Source organism: Homarus americanus, unplaced genomic scaffold, assembly GCF_018991925.1.
Source record: "Homarus americanus isolate GMGI-L3 unplaced genomic scaffold, GMGI_Hamer_2.0 scaffold2539, whole genome shotgun sequence".
Classification (NCBI taxonomy): Eukaryota; Metazoa; Arthropoda; class Malacostraca; order Decapoda; family Nephropidae; genus Homarus; species Homarus americanus.
The window spans coordinates 4090975-4106635 of NW_024725489.1; the positions used below are offsets into that span (position 1 = coordinate 4090975).

The following is a 15661-nucleotide window of genomic DNA, read 5'->3' on the forward strand; positions in this document are numbered from 1 at the left end:
ATCATTAGATCTATGGTAAACTTGTATTCACTGTATACATTGTTTCACTTAATGTTGCCTTATTCAAAAATGCATGTCCAATGTATAGCAAGGTATACCTGGACTGTAATTCCTAAATTACTCTTAGTCTTGCTTTTGGGTTTGGATACAGGAAAGGAAGAAAATGCAGTTGTTTTTAAAATTTTGAAGGTTACACATTCTTTTTTTCTGGATGGAATTGGTATGACATTAAATATTTTGATTTTTATAAATGATTTGGTTTTATTTACAGCTTGTATAACTCATGATTTGAGGTGTAGGTTGGTTGGTTTCACAGGTTTTTGTTTATATTTGATATTTAAGAATGTTCCTATACTGTATTTAACTTCTGGACATGTCTGATTCACTTTGTTATGACAAGTACTTATTATGGCTAGGGTGGCTTTATAGAAAGTAGTCACCCACAAAAGTCCTGTCTTCTCTCCAGCTGTTCACGAACCCCGAAACTCAGACTCGTGAACCTGAAGCAGTAGACACTGATACATTATTCTGTCCATAAATACTTTGGCTTCATGAGTCTGAATGTCGGGGTTTGTGGTTCAGGAGGAGAAGCGACAGAACTTTTGTGGGTGACTGTACATAAACAGTGGTCCCTCGATATATGCGAGCTCAGCATAAGCAAATTCACTCGTATTCGAAGACCCTATTCCTACCAGGAATTCAATTAATGCGAACAAAATTCAGCCTTATGTGAGATGTCACACTCCCTGATATGGATTTAATCCAGATGACTCTGCAGATGTCACTCTAACAACATCACCCACTATGTAAAACCTCTACCACCACCTCCATCAACTTGTCTACAGTACTGATAAGTACTGTACCTTTATTTTATCTATTATTTGAAAAATAATATTTTATTGATTTGTTTTATGGTTTATTTGTCTTGAAATTGTGTTGAAAATGTGTCTGTAACATTTTAATTTTGGGTTATGGAATGCATCCTATTTTTACCCTTTGAACTAAGGACTGCATTCAATATATTGTACAGGTATACGATTTGGTTTATTTGAGGGTTTTCAGGAACGTATCTCTCGCATATATCGAGGTTTTACTATATTTGTCAAGTGCTAGTCATATCTAAAGATGACTACAGTACTTGCTGTCCATGAATTGCTGACATAAAAAAATCGTCATACAGTGGAACCTTTATTTACCGGACTATATGGAGGGGAAGTCCATTAGATAGAGGTTCCATTAGATGTGAAACCTCTATTCAATGGACTTTATTGAGAAGGAAGTCCTTTAGATCAAAGTTCCGTTAGATGTGAAATCTTCAGCTACTGGACTATAACCATTAGATCATGGTTCTTTATATGGAGCTTTCACCACTGTCAACAAAGTGATGTACACTCACTCCAAAAAGTATCTGATGAATTTCAAAATGAACACTGCGACTCCTGTTGTCTCAATTGGGTTGTCAAAATCCTTTGTTGCGTCATAATGTCTCAGACAAAATTGTAAAGATAATTTTTAGAGCAAGTGTACAAAATACTACAGCTGTGTTTTTTCAATTATTTTTGTATATGGTATTAGTGTTTAACAACAATGATTCAGTTCAACCAGTAAGGTAAGTTAGGTTTACAGGTATTGTTGTAAGTTATCACTCGTTTTTACTGTATACTGTACTGTACTAGTAGGGCCAGACCCAGATAGGGTTGTCTAGGGGAGGGGAAGGGCACAGTTGGATCAAGTGTGCATAAGGTATACATAAACTTTTAATTAAAAGAGAATAAAAAAATATATTGAATTAGAGGTAAAATACTTTAATAATATAGTTAATAATGTACACTACTGGTCTTGTTTATTATTTCACCACTTAGCAGCTTACTAGCCATTTGGGTGGTTGGTCTGTCAAGGGTTAATCTTGTACTATTAAATGTAACTCACGGTCTTGGACACAACTGACTTTGTGAATGAGAATTTTATCCTCAACAGTAACAAAGAGTGATGGGACTAATATTTTTTTCTCTAGGGTTTACACTTACTCCAGTACTGTCCGTGTCAGACAATCAAAGAACCGAGATGAAGATCCCTAAGTCTGAAGGTCAGTTAATCTCTTGTTTGCCCTTTTTGTTGCATAAAAACAATAGATCATCGTGAACTAGCTTCTATACTACTAAATGTTATTATTTCTAATATACTGTATATTAATTAAGTTTTTAAGAGTATTCTAGGAACACATTAGGTCATTGATTCACCTAAAGATAACCATTGAAGTAATACAGAGAGCTCTCATCAGGTCCTCTTGTCACCTTTCTCTCAACTGTGTGTTAAAGGGAAGTACTTTGTTCATTCTCAATCACTTCCTGAAACTAGAATATATTGCAACATTACAACACCACAGAAAATATGTACTGTAGTTCACATGAGTAAAACAGTATTGATTGAAGGTGAAATTTTTTTGCCTTGGTGCACATAAGTGGTGGTGGTTGTTTTGTCTTGGTGCTCTGGGGTGGTGGTTGTTTTGTCTTGGTGCTCTGGGGTGGTGGTTGTTTTGTCTTGGTGCTCTGGGGTGGTGGTTGTTTTGTCTTGGTGCTCTGGGGTGGTGGTTGTTTTGTCTTGGTGCTCTGGGGTGGTTGTTGTTGTGTCTTGGTGCTCTGGGGTGGTGGTTGTTTTGTCTTGGTGCTCTGGGGTGCGGCTTGCTTGTGTCCTTGGTGCCTCTGGGCGGTGGTTGTTGTGTCTTGCGCTCTGGGGTGGTGGGTTGCTGTGTCTTGGTGCCTGGGGTGGTGGCTTGCTGTGTCTCTTGGGTGCCTGGGTGGTTGTTGTTGTGTCTCTAGTGCCTGGGTGGTGGTTGCTGTGTCTTGGGTGCCTGGGGTGGTGTTGTTTTGTCTTGGTGCTCTGGGTGGTGGTTGTTGTGTCTTGGTGCTCGGGTGGTTGTTGCTGTGTCTTGGTGCTCTGGGGTGGTTGTTGTTGTGTCTTGGGTGCTCTGGGGTGGCTGTTGCTGTGTCTTGCTCGGGGTGGTTGTTGTGTCTTGGTGCTCCCGGGGTGGGTGGCTGCTGCCCTGGTACCTGGGGTGGTGGTTGCTGTGTCTTGGTACCTGGGGTGGGTGGTTGCTGTGTCTGGGTGCCTGGGGTAGCTGTTGCTGTGTCTTGGTGCTCTGGGGTGGTGGCTGGGTTGTGTCTTGGGTGCCTGGGGGTGGGTGGCTGTTTCTTGTTTATGCCTGGGGTGGCTGTTGTTTTGTCTTGGTGCTCTGGGTGGTTGTTGTTGTGTCTCTTGGTGCTCTCGGGGCGGTTGTTGCTGTGTCTTGGTGCTCTGGGGTGGCTGTTGTTTGTCTGGTGCTCTGGGGTGCTTGTTGTTGTGTCTTGGTGCTCTGGGGTGGTTGTTGTTGTGTCTTGCGGCTCTGGGGTGGTGGTTGCTTTGTCTTGGTGCCTGGGTGGTGGTGGTTGTTTTGTCTTGGTGCTCTGGGGTGGTTGCTGCTTGTGTCTTGGTGCTCTGGGGTGGTGGTGGTTGTTTTGTCTTGGTGCCTCGCTGGGGTGGTTGCTGTTGTGTCTTGGTGCCTGGGTGGCTGTTGCTCTTTGTCTTGGTGCCTGGGGTGGTTGCTGTTGTGTCTTGGTGCTCTGGGGGGTGGGCTGTTGTTGTGTCTTGGGTGCCTGGGGTGGTGGTGGTTGTTTTGTCTTGGTGCTCTGGGGTGGTTGTTGTTTCCTTGTCTTGGTACCTGTGTGGTGGTGGTTGCGGCCTTGGTGCTCTGGGGTGGCTGCTCTTTGTCTTGGTGCCTGGGGTGGTGTGGGTGGCTGTTTCGTCTCCCGCAGGCCTCGGGGTGGTTGTTGTTTTGTCTTGGTACCTGGGGTGTGGTGGCTTCTGCCCTGGGTGCCTGGGGTAAGTGGCTGTTTTGTCTCTTGGGTGCCTGGGGTGGTTGTTGCTTTCGTGTCTCTTGGGTGCCTGGGGTGGTTGTTGCTCTTTGTCTTGGTGCTCTGGGGTGGTGGTTGTTGTGTCTTGGTACTCTGGGGTGGTTGCTGTGTCTTGGTACCTGGGGTGGTGGTTGTGTTTAAATCTCTAGTGCTCTGGGGTGGTTGTTGTTGTGTCTGGGTGCCTGGGGTGGTGGTTGTTGTGTCTTGGTGCTCTGGGGTGGTGGTTGTTGGTCTTGGTGCTCTGGGGGTGGTTGTTGTTTTGTCTTGGTGCTCTGGGGTGGTTGTTGTTGTGTCTTGGTGCTCTGTGGGTGGTGGTTGCTTTGTCTTGGTGCTCTGGGGTGGTGGTGGTTGTTTTGTCTGGTGCTCTGGGGGTGGTTGTTGTTGTGTCTTGGTGCCTCGGGGTGGTGGTTGTTTTGTCTTGGTGCTCTGGGGTGGTTGGCTGTGTCTTGGTGCTCTGGGGTGGTTGTTGTTTTGTCTCTGGTGCCTGGGGTGGTTGTTGTTGCGTCTTGGTGCCTGGGGGTGGTTGTTGTTGTGTCTTGGTGCCTGGGGTGGTGGTGGTTGTTTTGTCTCTGGTGCCTGGGGGTGGGGTTGTTGTTGTAAATCTTGGGTGCTCTGGGGTGGTGGTTGTTTTGTCTTGGTGCCTGGGGTGGTTGTTGCTGTGTCTTGGGTGCTCTGGGGTGGCTGTTGCTGTGTGTGTCTCGGGTGCTCTGGGGGTGGTGCGGTTGTTTTGTCTTGGTGCTCTGGGGGTGGTTGTTGCTGTGCCCTTGCGCTCTGGGTGTGCGGCTAGTTTCTTGTCTTGCGCTCTGGGTGGTTGTTGTTGTGTCTCTGGTGCCTGGGGTGGTGGTTGCTGTGTCTCGGGTACCTGGGGCGGGTGGTGGTTGTGTCTTGGTGCCTGGGGTGGTTGTTGCTGTGTCTTGGTGCTCTGGGGTGGTGGTTGCTTTGTCTTGGTGCTCTGGGGTGGTTGTTGTTGTGTCTTGCGCTCTGGGGTGGTGGTTGCTGTGTCTCTAAGTACCTGGGGTGGTGGTGGTTGCTGTGTCTTGTGCTCTGGGGTGGTGGTTGTTGTGTCTTGGTGCTCTGGGGTGGTGGGTTGCTGCGTCTTGGGTGCCCGCGGTGGTTGCTGTGTCTTGGTGCCTGGGGTGGTTGTTGTTGCGTCTTGGTGCTCTGGGGTGGTGGGTTGCTGTGTCTTGGTGCCTGGGGTGGTTGTTGTTGTGTGTGTCTTGGTGCTCTGGGGGTGGTTGTTGTGTCTTGGTGCTCTGGGGTGGTGGCTGTTTTGTCTTGCGTGCTCTGGGGTGGTGGTTGTTGTGTCTTGGTGCTCTGGGGTGGTGGTTGCTGTGTCTTGGGTGCTCTGGGGTGGTGGTTGTTGTGTCTTGGTACCTGGGGTGGTGGGTTGTTGTGTCTTGGTGCTCTGGGGTGGTGGTTGCTGTGTCTTGCGCTGGGGTGGTGGTTGCTGCTGTGTCTTGGTGCTCTGGGTGGGTGGCTGTTGCTGTGTCTTGGGTGCTCTGGGGTGGTTGTTGTTTTGTCTTGGTGCTCTGGGGTGGTGGTTGTTGTTGTGTCTTGGTGCTCTGGGGTGGTTGCTGCTGTTGTGTCTTGGTACCTGGGTGGTTGGTTGTTGTGTCTTGGTGCTCTGGGGTGGTGGTTGTTTTGTCTTGGTGCTCGGGGTGGTTGTTGTTTTGTCTTGGTGCTCTGGGGTGGTGGTTGTTTTGTCTTGGTGCTCTGGGTGGTTGTTGTTGTGTCTTGGTACTCTGGGGTGGTGGTTGCTGTGTCTTGGGTGCCTAAGTGGTGGCTGCTTTAATCTTGGTGCTCTGTGTGTGGTTGTTGTTGTGTCTTGGGTGCCTGGGGGTGGTGGCTTGTTGGGTGTGTCTTGGTGCTCTGGGGTGGTGGTTGTTTTGTCTTGGTGCTCTGGGGTGGTGGTTGTTGTGTCTTGGCACCTGGGTGGTGGTTGTTTTGTCTTGGTGCTCTGGGGTGGTTGTTGCTTGTGTCTCTTTGTGCCTGGGGGTGGTTGTTGTGTCTTGGTGCTCTGGGGTGGTTGTTGTTTTGTCTTGGTGCTCTGGGGGTGGTTGTTGTTGTGTCTTTGTGCCTCTGGGGGGTGGTGTAAGGTTGTTGTGTCTGGTGCTCTGGGGTGGTGGTGGTTGTTGTGTCTTGGTACTCTGGGTGGTGGTTGTTGTGTCTTGGTGCCTGGGGTGGTTGTTGTTGTGTCTTGGTGCTCTGGGGTGGTGGTTGCTGTCTTGGTGCTCTGGGGTGGTTGCTGTTTGTCTTGGTGCTCTAAAGTGGCTGTTGTTGTGTCTTGTGCTCTGGGGGGTGGTTGCTGTGTCTTGGGTGCTCTGGGGTAGCTGCTTGCTTTGTCTTGGTGCTGCCTGGGGTGGTTGTTGCTGTGTCTCGTGCCTGGGGTGGTGGTTGTTGTTGGGTGGTCTTGGGTGCTCTGGGGTGGTGGTGGCTGTTGTGTCTTGGTACCTTGGGGTGGTGGTTGTTGTGTCTTTGGTGCCTGGGGTGGTGGCTGTTGTGTCTTGGTGCTCTGGGGTGGTTGCTGTTTTGTCTTGGTGCTCTGGGGGTGGTTGTTGCTGTTGTGTCTTGGTGCCTGGGGTGGTGGTGGTTGCTGTAACTTGGTGCCTGGGGTGGTTGTTGTTGTTGTAAGCTTCCTGCGCTCTGGGGGTGGTTGTTGCTGTGTCTTGGTGCTCTGGGTGTGCCATGTGTCTTGGTGCCTGGGGTGGTGGTTGTTGTTGTGTCTTGGTGCCTGGGGTGGTGGTGGCTGCTGTGTCTTGGTGCTCTGGGGTGGTGGTTGCTGTGTCTTTGTGCTCTGGGGTGGTGGTTGTTGTGTCTTGGTGCTCTGGGGTGGTGGTTGTTTTGTCTTGGTGCTCTGGGGTGGTGGTTGTTTTGTCTTGGTGCTCTGGGGGTGGTGGTTGTTGCTGTGTCTTGGTGCTCTGGGGTGGTGGTTGTTGTTGTGTCTTGGTGTGCTCTGGGGTGGTGGTTGTTGTGTCTTTGTGCTCTGGGGGGTGGTGGTTGTTGTGTCTTGGTGCTCTGGGGTGGTGGTTGTTTTGTCTTGGTGCTCTGGGGTGGTGGTTGTTTGTCTTGGTGCGCTCTGGGGTGGTGGCTGTTTTGTCTTGTGCCTGGGGTGGTGGTTGTTTTGTCTTGGTGCTCTGGGGTGGTGTTTGTCTTGGTGCTCTGGGGTGGTGGTTGTGTCTTGGTGCTCTGGGGTGGTGGTTGTTTTGTCTTGGTGCTTCAGTGGTGGTTAATGGTCTCTGGTGCCTGGGGTGGTGGTTGTTTTGTCTCGCAGGTGCTCTGGGGTGGTGGTTGTTTTGTCTTGGTGCTCTGGGGGTGGTGTTTTGTTTTGTCTTGGTGCCTGGGGTGGTGGTTGTGGCTCCTGGTGCTCTGGGGTGGTTGTTGCTGTGTCTTGGTGCCTGGGGTGGTGGTTGTTTTGTCTTGGTGCTCTGGGGCAGGTTGTTGTGTCTTGGGTGCCTGGGGTGGTGGGTTGTTTTGTCTTGGTGCTCTGGGGTGGCTGTTGTTGTTGTTTTGGTGCTCTGGGGTGTGGTTGTTTTGTCTTGCGCAGTTGAAGTTAGACAGATTGTATGAAACATTACCTAGCCCTTCCTGATGTAATCTTCATGTCCCAGCCATCTAGTTAACAAAAAGGGGTTCTTTCAGCAGTCTTATTAACCCTTTGAGTCAGAGAGATGTACCTGGTGTGTCTGTTTGATAAGAGACTGGTCACCACCACCTCCCTTACACATCTCCCTCCCTCCCTTATCTCCACCATCTCCTTTTCACACACACACACACACCCCCTTCCTCACATACACCTCCCTCCACCCCCCTCCTCACACACCCCTCTCACACCCCTCCACACCCCTCCCTCACACCCTCCCTCCTCCCCCCCTCCTCACACCCCTCCTCACACACCCTCCTCACACACCCCTCCCTCACACCCCTCCTCCCTCACACCCCCCCTCCCTCCCTCACACCCCTCTCCCTCACACCCCCTCCCTCACTCACATCCCTCCTCCACATCCCCCTCCCTCACACACCCTCCCTCACACCCTCCCTCACATCCTCCCTCACACCCCCCTACCTCACACCCCCCTACCTCACACCCCTACCTCACACCCCCTCCCTCACACCCTCCCTCACACCCCCTCCTCACACACCCCCTACCTCACACCCCTAACTCACACCCTCCCTCACACACACCCCTACCTCACACACCCCCTCCCTCACACACCCCCCTACCTCACATACACACCACCCTACCTCACATACACACACCCCTCACACACACCCTACACACACCCTCCCTCACACACCCTCCCTCACACACCCCTCCTCACACACCCCTACACACACCCCCCTACCTCACACACCCCCACCACACACACCACCCTACCTCACACACACCACCACTACCTCACATACACACCACCCTACCTCACATACACACCCCACTCCCTCACATACACATCCTACACAGCATGTAAACTTTGTGATAAACCTTTAAAGCATACACTTGAACACTATATTATTGAATGTGACACTGTCAAAGACTTCAGGCCACCTGGCTTATTGTATCATGAACTTTGTAATTAATACATTGAATCGGGGGTGCTTGAGGACATTCTTACTGTTTATCCAAAATTTGCTGCTAGCCCACACTGATTGGTCTTCAATTAGAAAATGACTTCCAATATATATGAACCACTGTCCTGCATGGCAGTGAACAGCGACATCACCCACATGACTCTGACCTATATATACCGCTTATGAATATGATGTATTTCTTTGTGTATGAACCTCTGTCCTGCATGGTAGTGAACAGCGACATCAACCAACATGAATCTGACCTATATAAGTAAAACCTTGATTAACCGCCCACATATGGGGGGAAGTGGCCGACGGATAATACAAAAGGTCGGTTAATAGTAAATAAAGTCTACGGAAATAGAACATACATTTTTAAAGTACCTATCCCTAACCTACCTTATTTAAGTCCCTCTATTCATTTTTGTTCATTTGCCATTCATATTTCAATAGCATTTGCTTTAAAACATTAACCACTTTCGTAAATAAATATGAACCAGCACAGAAACCGTGAATAAAAAATGGAAAAGTCAAAGAACATTTGGCATCACGAAAATTGTGACCAAGTCCCAGTTTGCTGATCTGACTTTCTGCCTCATTTACACACAATTGCAGGGTCTCAATTGTTTCTCTTACTATTGACAACATAACATACATATGTTGTTTCTCACTTTTTATTTTTATATTTTTTTTGCATTTCTTTATTATTATTATTATTATTATTATTATTATTATTATTATTATTATTATTATTATTATTATTATTATATTATTACAGTATTATTTATCATCATCATCATCATCATCATCATCATCATCATCATCATCACCATCACCATCACATTTTCGCCCCCTACTCCCGATGTGGGACAGTGACCTGTGCCCGTGTGGGCTAATCCTCGTTAAAAAAAAAATAATTAAATAAATAAAAAAAAATATTTTAGGGGTCTGGGATCGGTGGTTAATTGAGGTTTTACCCTTAGTGTCAAGACCTGACTGAATTACTCAGAATAGGCAAACTGTACTCCATGCTTTGTCAATAAATTTGTTAAACTAATAACTAAACCTACCTCACACATACACCACCCTCCCCTCGCCCGCACACACACACACCCCCTATGATAGAGTGTTTGGTGACCATATCAGCCCCTCTGAGCGATGGGGTTAATGAAGGAACTGACACAGGTATATAGAAATTTACATTGTTCCAAATCTTTTCCTCATTAATACTTGTGCTGGATAATTGGAAAAAGAGTAAACACACACACACACACACACACACACACACACACACACACACACACACACACACACACACACACACTCTCTCTCTCTCTCTTTCCTCTCTTTATCCCATCATTTGTCCTGTATTATATCTCCAATTTTACTGCTGGAAAAGATAGATAATATTTTGCTAAATTTTTCTTAACAGTGAGCAATGAGAAGATAGATCTGTCAACTCCTCACCAGAGCCTCAATTATCTGTTAGACTGCCCAAGGTATGTATGCCATGGTCATTAACCTCAGGTACAAGGCGATGGTTGGCATACCCCTTCCCCCTATGAGTGTATGATATAAACAGTAAAGGAATAATTGTACTTCCATCACTGGGGCTAAGAAGAGTTCTGAATGCACGTGACATGGCATGGATGTGACTCAGTGGGGTGAAGTTGGCAATTCGAGGTACACGGCAATGACTGTAGGCAGTAAGAGGGATAAGACACATGTTTTATCATGTTATTACTATTTACAATAATTATTACTGCCTCGAGTACAGTACAATAATTGATCACGAATCTGCTGATGGTCAAGGTCCGTTCTACACTTGTGCTTGGGGGTTGGAGGGTAGACGCACGTGATGAAGCAAATGAAGACAAAGGGCGATATCCCTACCCTCAAAAAAGCTGAGAAGCTACTGAGAAGAGAGACTGGGAGGTTCGTATAGGTGAATGAGTGAAGGACCCCAGGTTACTGACCAGAAGAGAGTTGTGTGGACATTGACCTGTTTGAAAAACTCTGATCACACAAATGAACAGTTTGCTAAATTGAAAATGGTAAAATTTTAGGAAATTAATACTTACTGCTGTTCTCCATTTGTTTATAAATCGTTAATCACTTAATTGAGAATTATTTCCATTTTCGGAATAACCAGAGATCTAACTTAGACACCCGGACCTACTAAGACAATCCCCATGTGCTCCTATTAATCCCAGACCTCTATAAGTATCAGGGTGCAAAGGTGTGGAACAACATAGCCCCACCCATCCAAGCAAAGACTACACTCCCTTCCATTAAATTATCTCTTAAAAGATATCTATTGTCAAAGTATTAAGATTTTTTGCAACCCTTACTTTTAAATTTTTACTGTACCATTATATCATATATTGTCATTGATAGAAATTACTATTGCAGTGATTATGTATTTTGCCATCACAATATGATCTTGACTGTGTCTGTCCCACAGCGCATGTTCTATAGCTTCCCCTCGTTTTTCACATTACTATATATCAACTATATTCTGCTGTAAAAATGTGTATACAGGTACTGTATGTTTATAATATAAGTGAAAAAAATATAATAGAAATAGATACAAATTACAAACACTGTAGTGATAATTGTGGTAATGTTCCAATATGTATTTACTAACACCATGTTACATATACTAGTCCATTTGATACTAAATGTTGTGCAATAACTCATTAAGTTAGATGTACAGTGTTAAACAGGTGCAGCTAAGAGGATTCAGGCTCGTACTTGGCTCAGCCATGTCAATGTTGTTCTTATTTCCACTCTGTGTTTGTATTTTTCTGGCTAAATAAATTGTTTCAATGTCAATACTTGGCACCATAATCTAGCCAGGCCCACCTGACAATTCAATAAGTACTGCAAAATTACAATACATAATATGACGTGAACTGAAGCCCTGTAAGCGCACGTCAAGTGAAGTGAATTGAAGCCTTGGGGATAACTTTCTTAACTGATGATATATAACTATCTATACTGTGTAAAGTAGGTGTAGTTGCATGATTAAGAATGCTGGAAGAAATTACTGATAAAATCCCCCACTCTTTTTAGCCTTAGCCTGCTGTAGTGTTGGGTGAGTAAAATCAAGAGCAAAAACATAAAACATGACCCTTATTTAGTCAGCAAATCATTCTTATTACTATAATAAATGTATTGTGCTGTGATGTTAACCTTCTGCATTTAGGCCTCAAGATATCCTTCTGTTTTATCTGTCATTACACAACTTGCCATCATCCTTTAGTATTCCAAGCATCTCCTAAAAACATTTGAAATTGTTGCACACTGCTGTTTCTTAGATGTTCAGGCCTCATGACTTTTAGTGTATTCTTCACTTTACCCTTCCACCTTCTTGCTCTTCCCCTCTCTCCTGCCATCCTCAACTTGTCAGATCAATATGAACTGTGCAATACTGCATGTACCAATAGAAGATATTGCAGGGGCTTCTGCAGAAAGTCTTCCTTATATTTAGGTACATACTGTATGTACTGTAGTTTCATTGGAAGAATAATCTACTAGAGCTAAACAGAGTTTTCACAAAATACTTGGGTAGAAAGTCCAAAGAGGGTTTGAGGAGGATGTGATTCAAGGAACTATGATATAGTGTTGTATATCTTGTAAATCTTTAAATAAACTGGACAACTACACATTGATTCTTAGTGAAGAAATTTTATTTTAAACTTAATTGAGGATAAATTGATGAGTTGTGTAGTATTATATACTGTACAGTAAATGAAGATTTTGTTAAGGAAAAATATGAACTAGTCCAGACTTCCATTACTTTGGTTAACGTATGTCACTGTGAAGTGAAAGTCCAGCACCCGATGATTGTATGTTTTAGTTCAGCTAAGGCTTGAAGTAATTTTAAAGTGAATTTAGTTTTTAAAAAGTAGGTGATACTCTTCAGTTGCCCTCCCAGGATATGATTAGTTCATCCCAGGATGCAATTCAGTTACTGATACTGTACCTCTTACTTACACAGACCTCCTGCTAAAAGCCGAAGGGTTTCCGTTACTCCATCAGCTGAGAGATCATCATGCAGGCACCTATTTTCCCAGGAAATCAGTCTCTCGGCTCCCTCAGCATCATCTTGCCTTACAGGTAGTTTTTCCTTTTCCTAGTTTATCTGGTAATGTATAAAACATGATTTTTTTTTTTAGCTGGCAGCAACACTTCCTCCTACCTCTTCCTCATCCGTTCTACATTTTCCTTCCTTTTAATACCTCCTTCTCTTCAACCCTTCTTCTTCCTCTCTCCTCCCTTTGACTTCTACATCCCTACAATTTCCTCCCACTCTTCCTGTCAACCTGCTTTTTCTTGTTTCTTTGTTAATCTACCCCAGTGGTGTCAAACTCAAAACCTTGTGAGGGTCAATTCTCATTTTAGTTACCCCTCTTCAGGGCCAACACAAGTGATATATCACATATTTGCAGGTTTGAAGTTTACACCTTCACGCATTGCCTTACCTGGCTCGGCGAAGCCTAGTGCAAGGCAGTGGTTAGCTGGTTTGATGCGACCGTCATGTGTACAAAGTTTCCCTACAGATCTTACATATTCTTTTGATTTCATAGGATTAACTTCACATCAATTCTACATATAGTTAGTAATAGCTATAGATAATTGAGGGATTAAAAAGCGAAGTATAACTCACGATTTCTCCAAAGAAATGGAGAGGGTCCAACAGCATACACCAGTTCTCCTCGTCTGTTTAGCCTAGTGTTGCAACGTTTGGCTGCTGCCTCTGTTCAGATGCCAGTAATGGCTACGGCTTCATTTTTTAATTCTTTAGTGATTTCGATTTATAAGCATTTACCCTTTACAATGTTATTACTAGCATTAACAATATAAATTCAATTATTGCCACAATGATGTAAAGATCATTTTGGAATTTACTGACTCATTCATATCTGCATTTTTCCTTCATATCTATATCTATCATAATTTTACGGGCTGATGAATTTTACACTCCTAGTGGGCCACACCTGACCATCCCAAAGGCCACATTTGGCCCGGGGCCATGAATTTGACACCCGTGATCTACCCCCTCCCCTCTCTGAGTTCAATAAGAGTCCCGGTCCTGACATGGTGCATCCCAGAGTGCTAAGACAGTTATACAACGCACTTGCTGAGCCCCTGATGATCCTGTTCTGTAAATGCCTGGATGAGCAAAAGGTCCCCAGTGATTGGAAAGTGGCTTATGTGAGACCTATCTTCAAGAAGGGCGATCGTCACCCTACGAACAACTATAGACCGTTGAGCCCGACCAGCATAATATGTAAAGTACTTGAGAGTATTATCAGAGATCCCGCAAATTCGTTGCACAACTCTCTTAGCACTCTAGGGTCTTATAAGAAGGTCGTTCAGATATCTAGACAGTCCGTCTCTCGTAACGATCTTCAAGAGAGAAGTGCATCCTCATCTGGCGTACTGTCACCCCGTCTGGTCCCCGAGATATGCTAGGGACTGTCAGTTGATTGAAAATTTCCAAAGTAGGGCCACCAGACTGGTGCCTGCACTACAGCACCTCGGCTACCATGAGAGATCAGAGCACCTGAAATTGCCTAGCTTATACTACAGACGGGCAAGGGGCGACCTATTTGAGGTGTATAAGTATCTCAAAGGGCACTATTCAGTTGAGTGCCCTTGCCTGGACTGGCAGACACTCGCCCCACAAGGGGTCACAGCTTAAGGTTGAAGAAGCTGCAGGTCCAGAAAACTGTGAGGAGGTAAATTTTTCGTAGTGAGAGTTGTGAACTCTTGGAACAATCTGCCAGAGAGTGATGTGACGGCATTAAGTGTGAGCTCTTTCAATACCAGACTTAACAAATACTGGAGCAGGTTCAGGTACATTCAGGAGCCGGTGCATGCCCAGTACTTGCCAACAGTGCGTAACAGAGACGTGACCGATTGCCCAAGCGGCTAATGAGCCGATCAATGGTGAAGAGGATAAAAGTAAAAGTATGTCGTACCTTGTTGAATTTCCTAATGAATATGAAAAGTTTATATATCAAGAAGAATGTATATACCTATGAGTTCTTTCTTGTGTACAGTATGTGTCATTTACAATTTGTGCTTAAGTGTTCCCCTTTCTATATGCACTGGAGTATTATTACTTGCTACCTGATTCACTTGAGAAATAATCAGTTAAAAGGCATTTTATTATTATTATTATTATTATTATTATTATTATTATGATGATGATTTAGATACAGGTATTTTGAAATCTGTTGTTTAGTCTTTGACCTTTGAATGTGTTTAGACGTACAGTGATTGAAGAGTTTGAAGGAGATAACATTTGCCCCACTATGTTCTGACTGGGCTGAAGCATACAGAATAAGGTTAGAAAAGGGGGGGGGGTTGATTTTGCACTTCATTGCCAGTGTTCACCATTCTCTTAGCATCTGAATTTATTTTGCAGTTTGTTCTTAAATTGAACTCTGTCCTCATTTGACTTGTTTATATCCATAGATCATAAAGAGATCTGTGAGGATGGCGATGAGGATAAAAACAAAAATCTCCAGACAATTTTGAGTGGACATTCAGCATGTGAATCAACCATATCCACAGAGGCAGCTGATATTGGCAAGAAAAATAAAGAATTTTTGGACGATAAAGCACTTTATTTCCAAGGGGAAGAAAAACCTGGTTTTCCTTGTACTCCAGATGAACAACAGCATGCTTTAAAAAGTGGTCCCATGTGCACACCAGAAGCAGGAGAGTTACCACCTCTTATTGGTTCCCCTCATTCTGACTCATCAGCATCATCCCCCTGTAGTGATTGTGCAGCAGCAGCATTTTCATTTTCATCTGGATCGCCCCTGTCATCTCCTAACCTGTCTCAAGTGAAGGTTAGTAATTTAGTCAAGTTTGAAGATAGAGCTGTTACAACTACTGTAAGTTGAATAGTTAAATGATACTGGGTTAAAAGTTATTGATATTGATACAACTTATTTAGGTAGAAAAATGCAGTACAGATACAGAGGAAAGCTTCTGGTAATTGGTGGTGATGTTCCAGTGCATATCCAGGTTATATATGGTATATATTTGGTCTTTTCATCTTTAAAATTTTGATGATGGAGTCACCAGTTGAAGATGTGTGTGTGTGTATTCATGGTGATTAGGATAATTACATTAATCCTTTGGGTGCGACAGTTTCATTAGTTACTTCTGCAACATTACCTTTA

At 44.8% G+C, this 15661-nt stretch overlaps 1 protein-coding gene across 3 annotated transcripts in view; it reads left to right on the plus strand.

The window, feature by feature from the left end:
• LOC121865019 (probable serine/threonine-protein kinase DDB_G0282963) overlaps nucleotides 1–15661 on the plus strand; it is a 46485-nt gene that overhangs the window by 6322 nt on the left and 24502 nt on the right. For all 3 annotated transcript variants that reach the window (XM_042364311.1, XM_042364312.1, XM_042364313.1), the window contains exons 4-7: nucleotides 2015–2086; nucleotides 9889–9955; nucleotides 12460–12578; nucleotides 14946–15325. In XM_042364311.1, the coding sequence (XP_042220245.1) occupies nucleotides 2015–2086; nucleotides 9889–9955; nucleotides 12460–12578; nucleotides 14946–15325 (638 nt within the window). The remainder of the gene's footprint in view (nucleotides 1–2014; nucleotides 2087–9888; nucleotides 9956–12459; nucleotides 12579–14945; nucleotides 15326–15661) is intronic.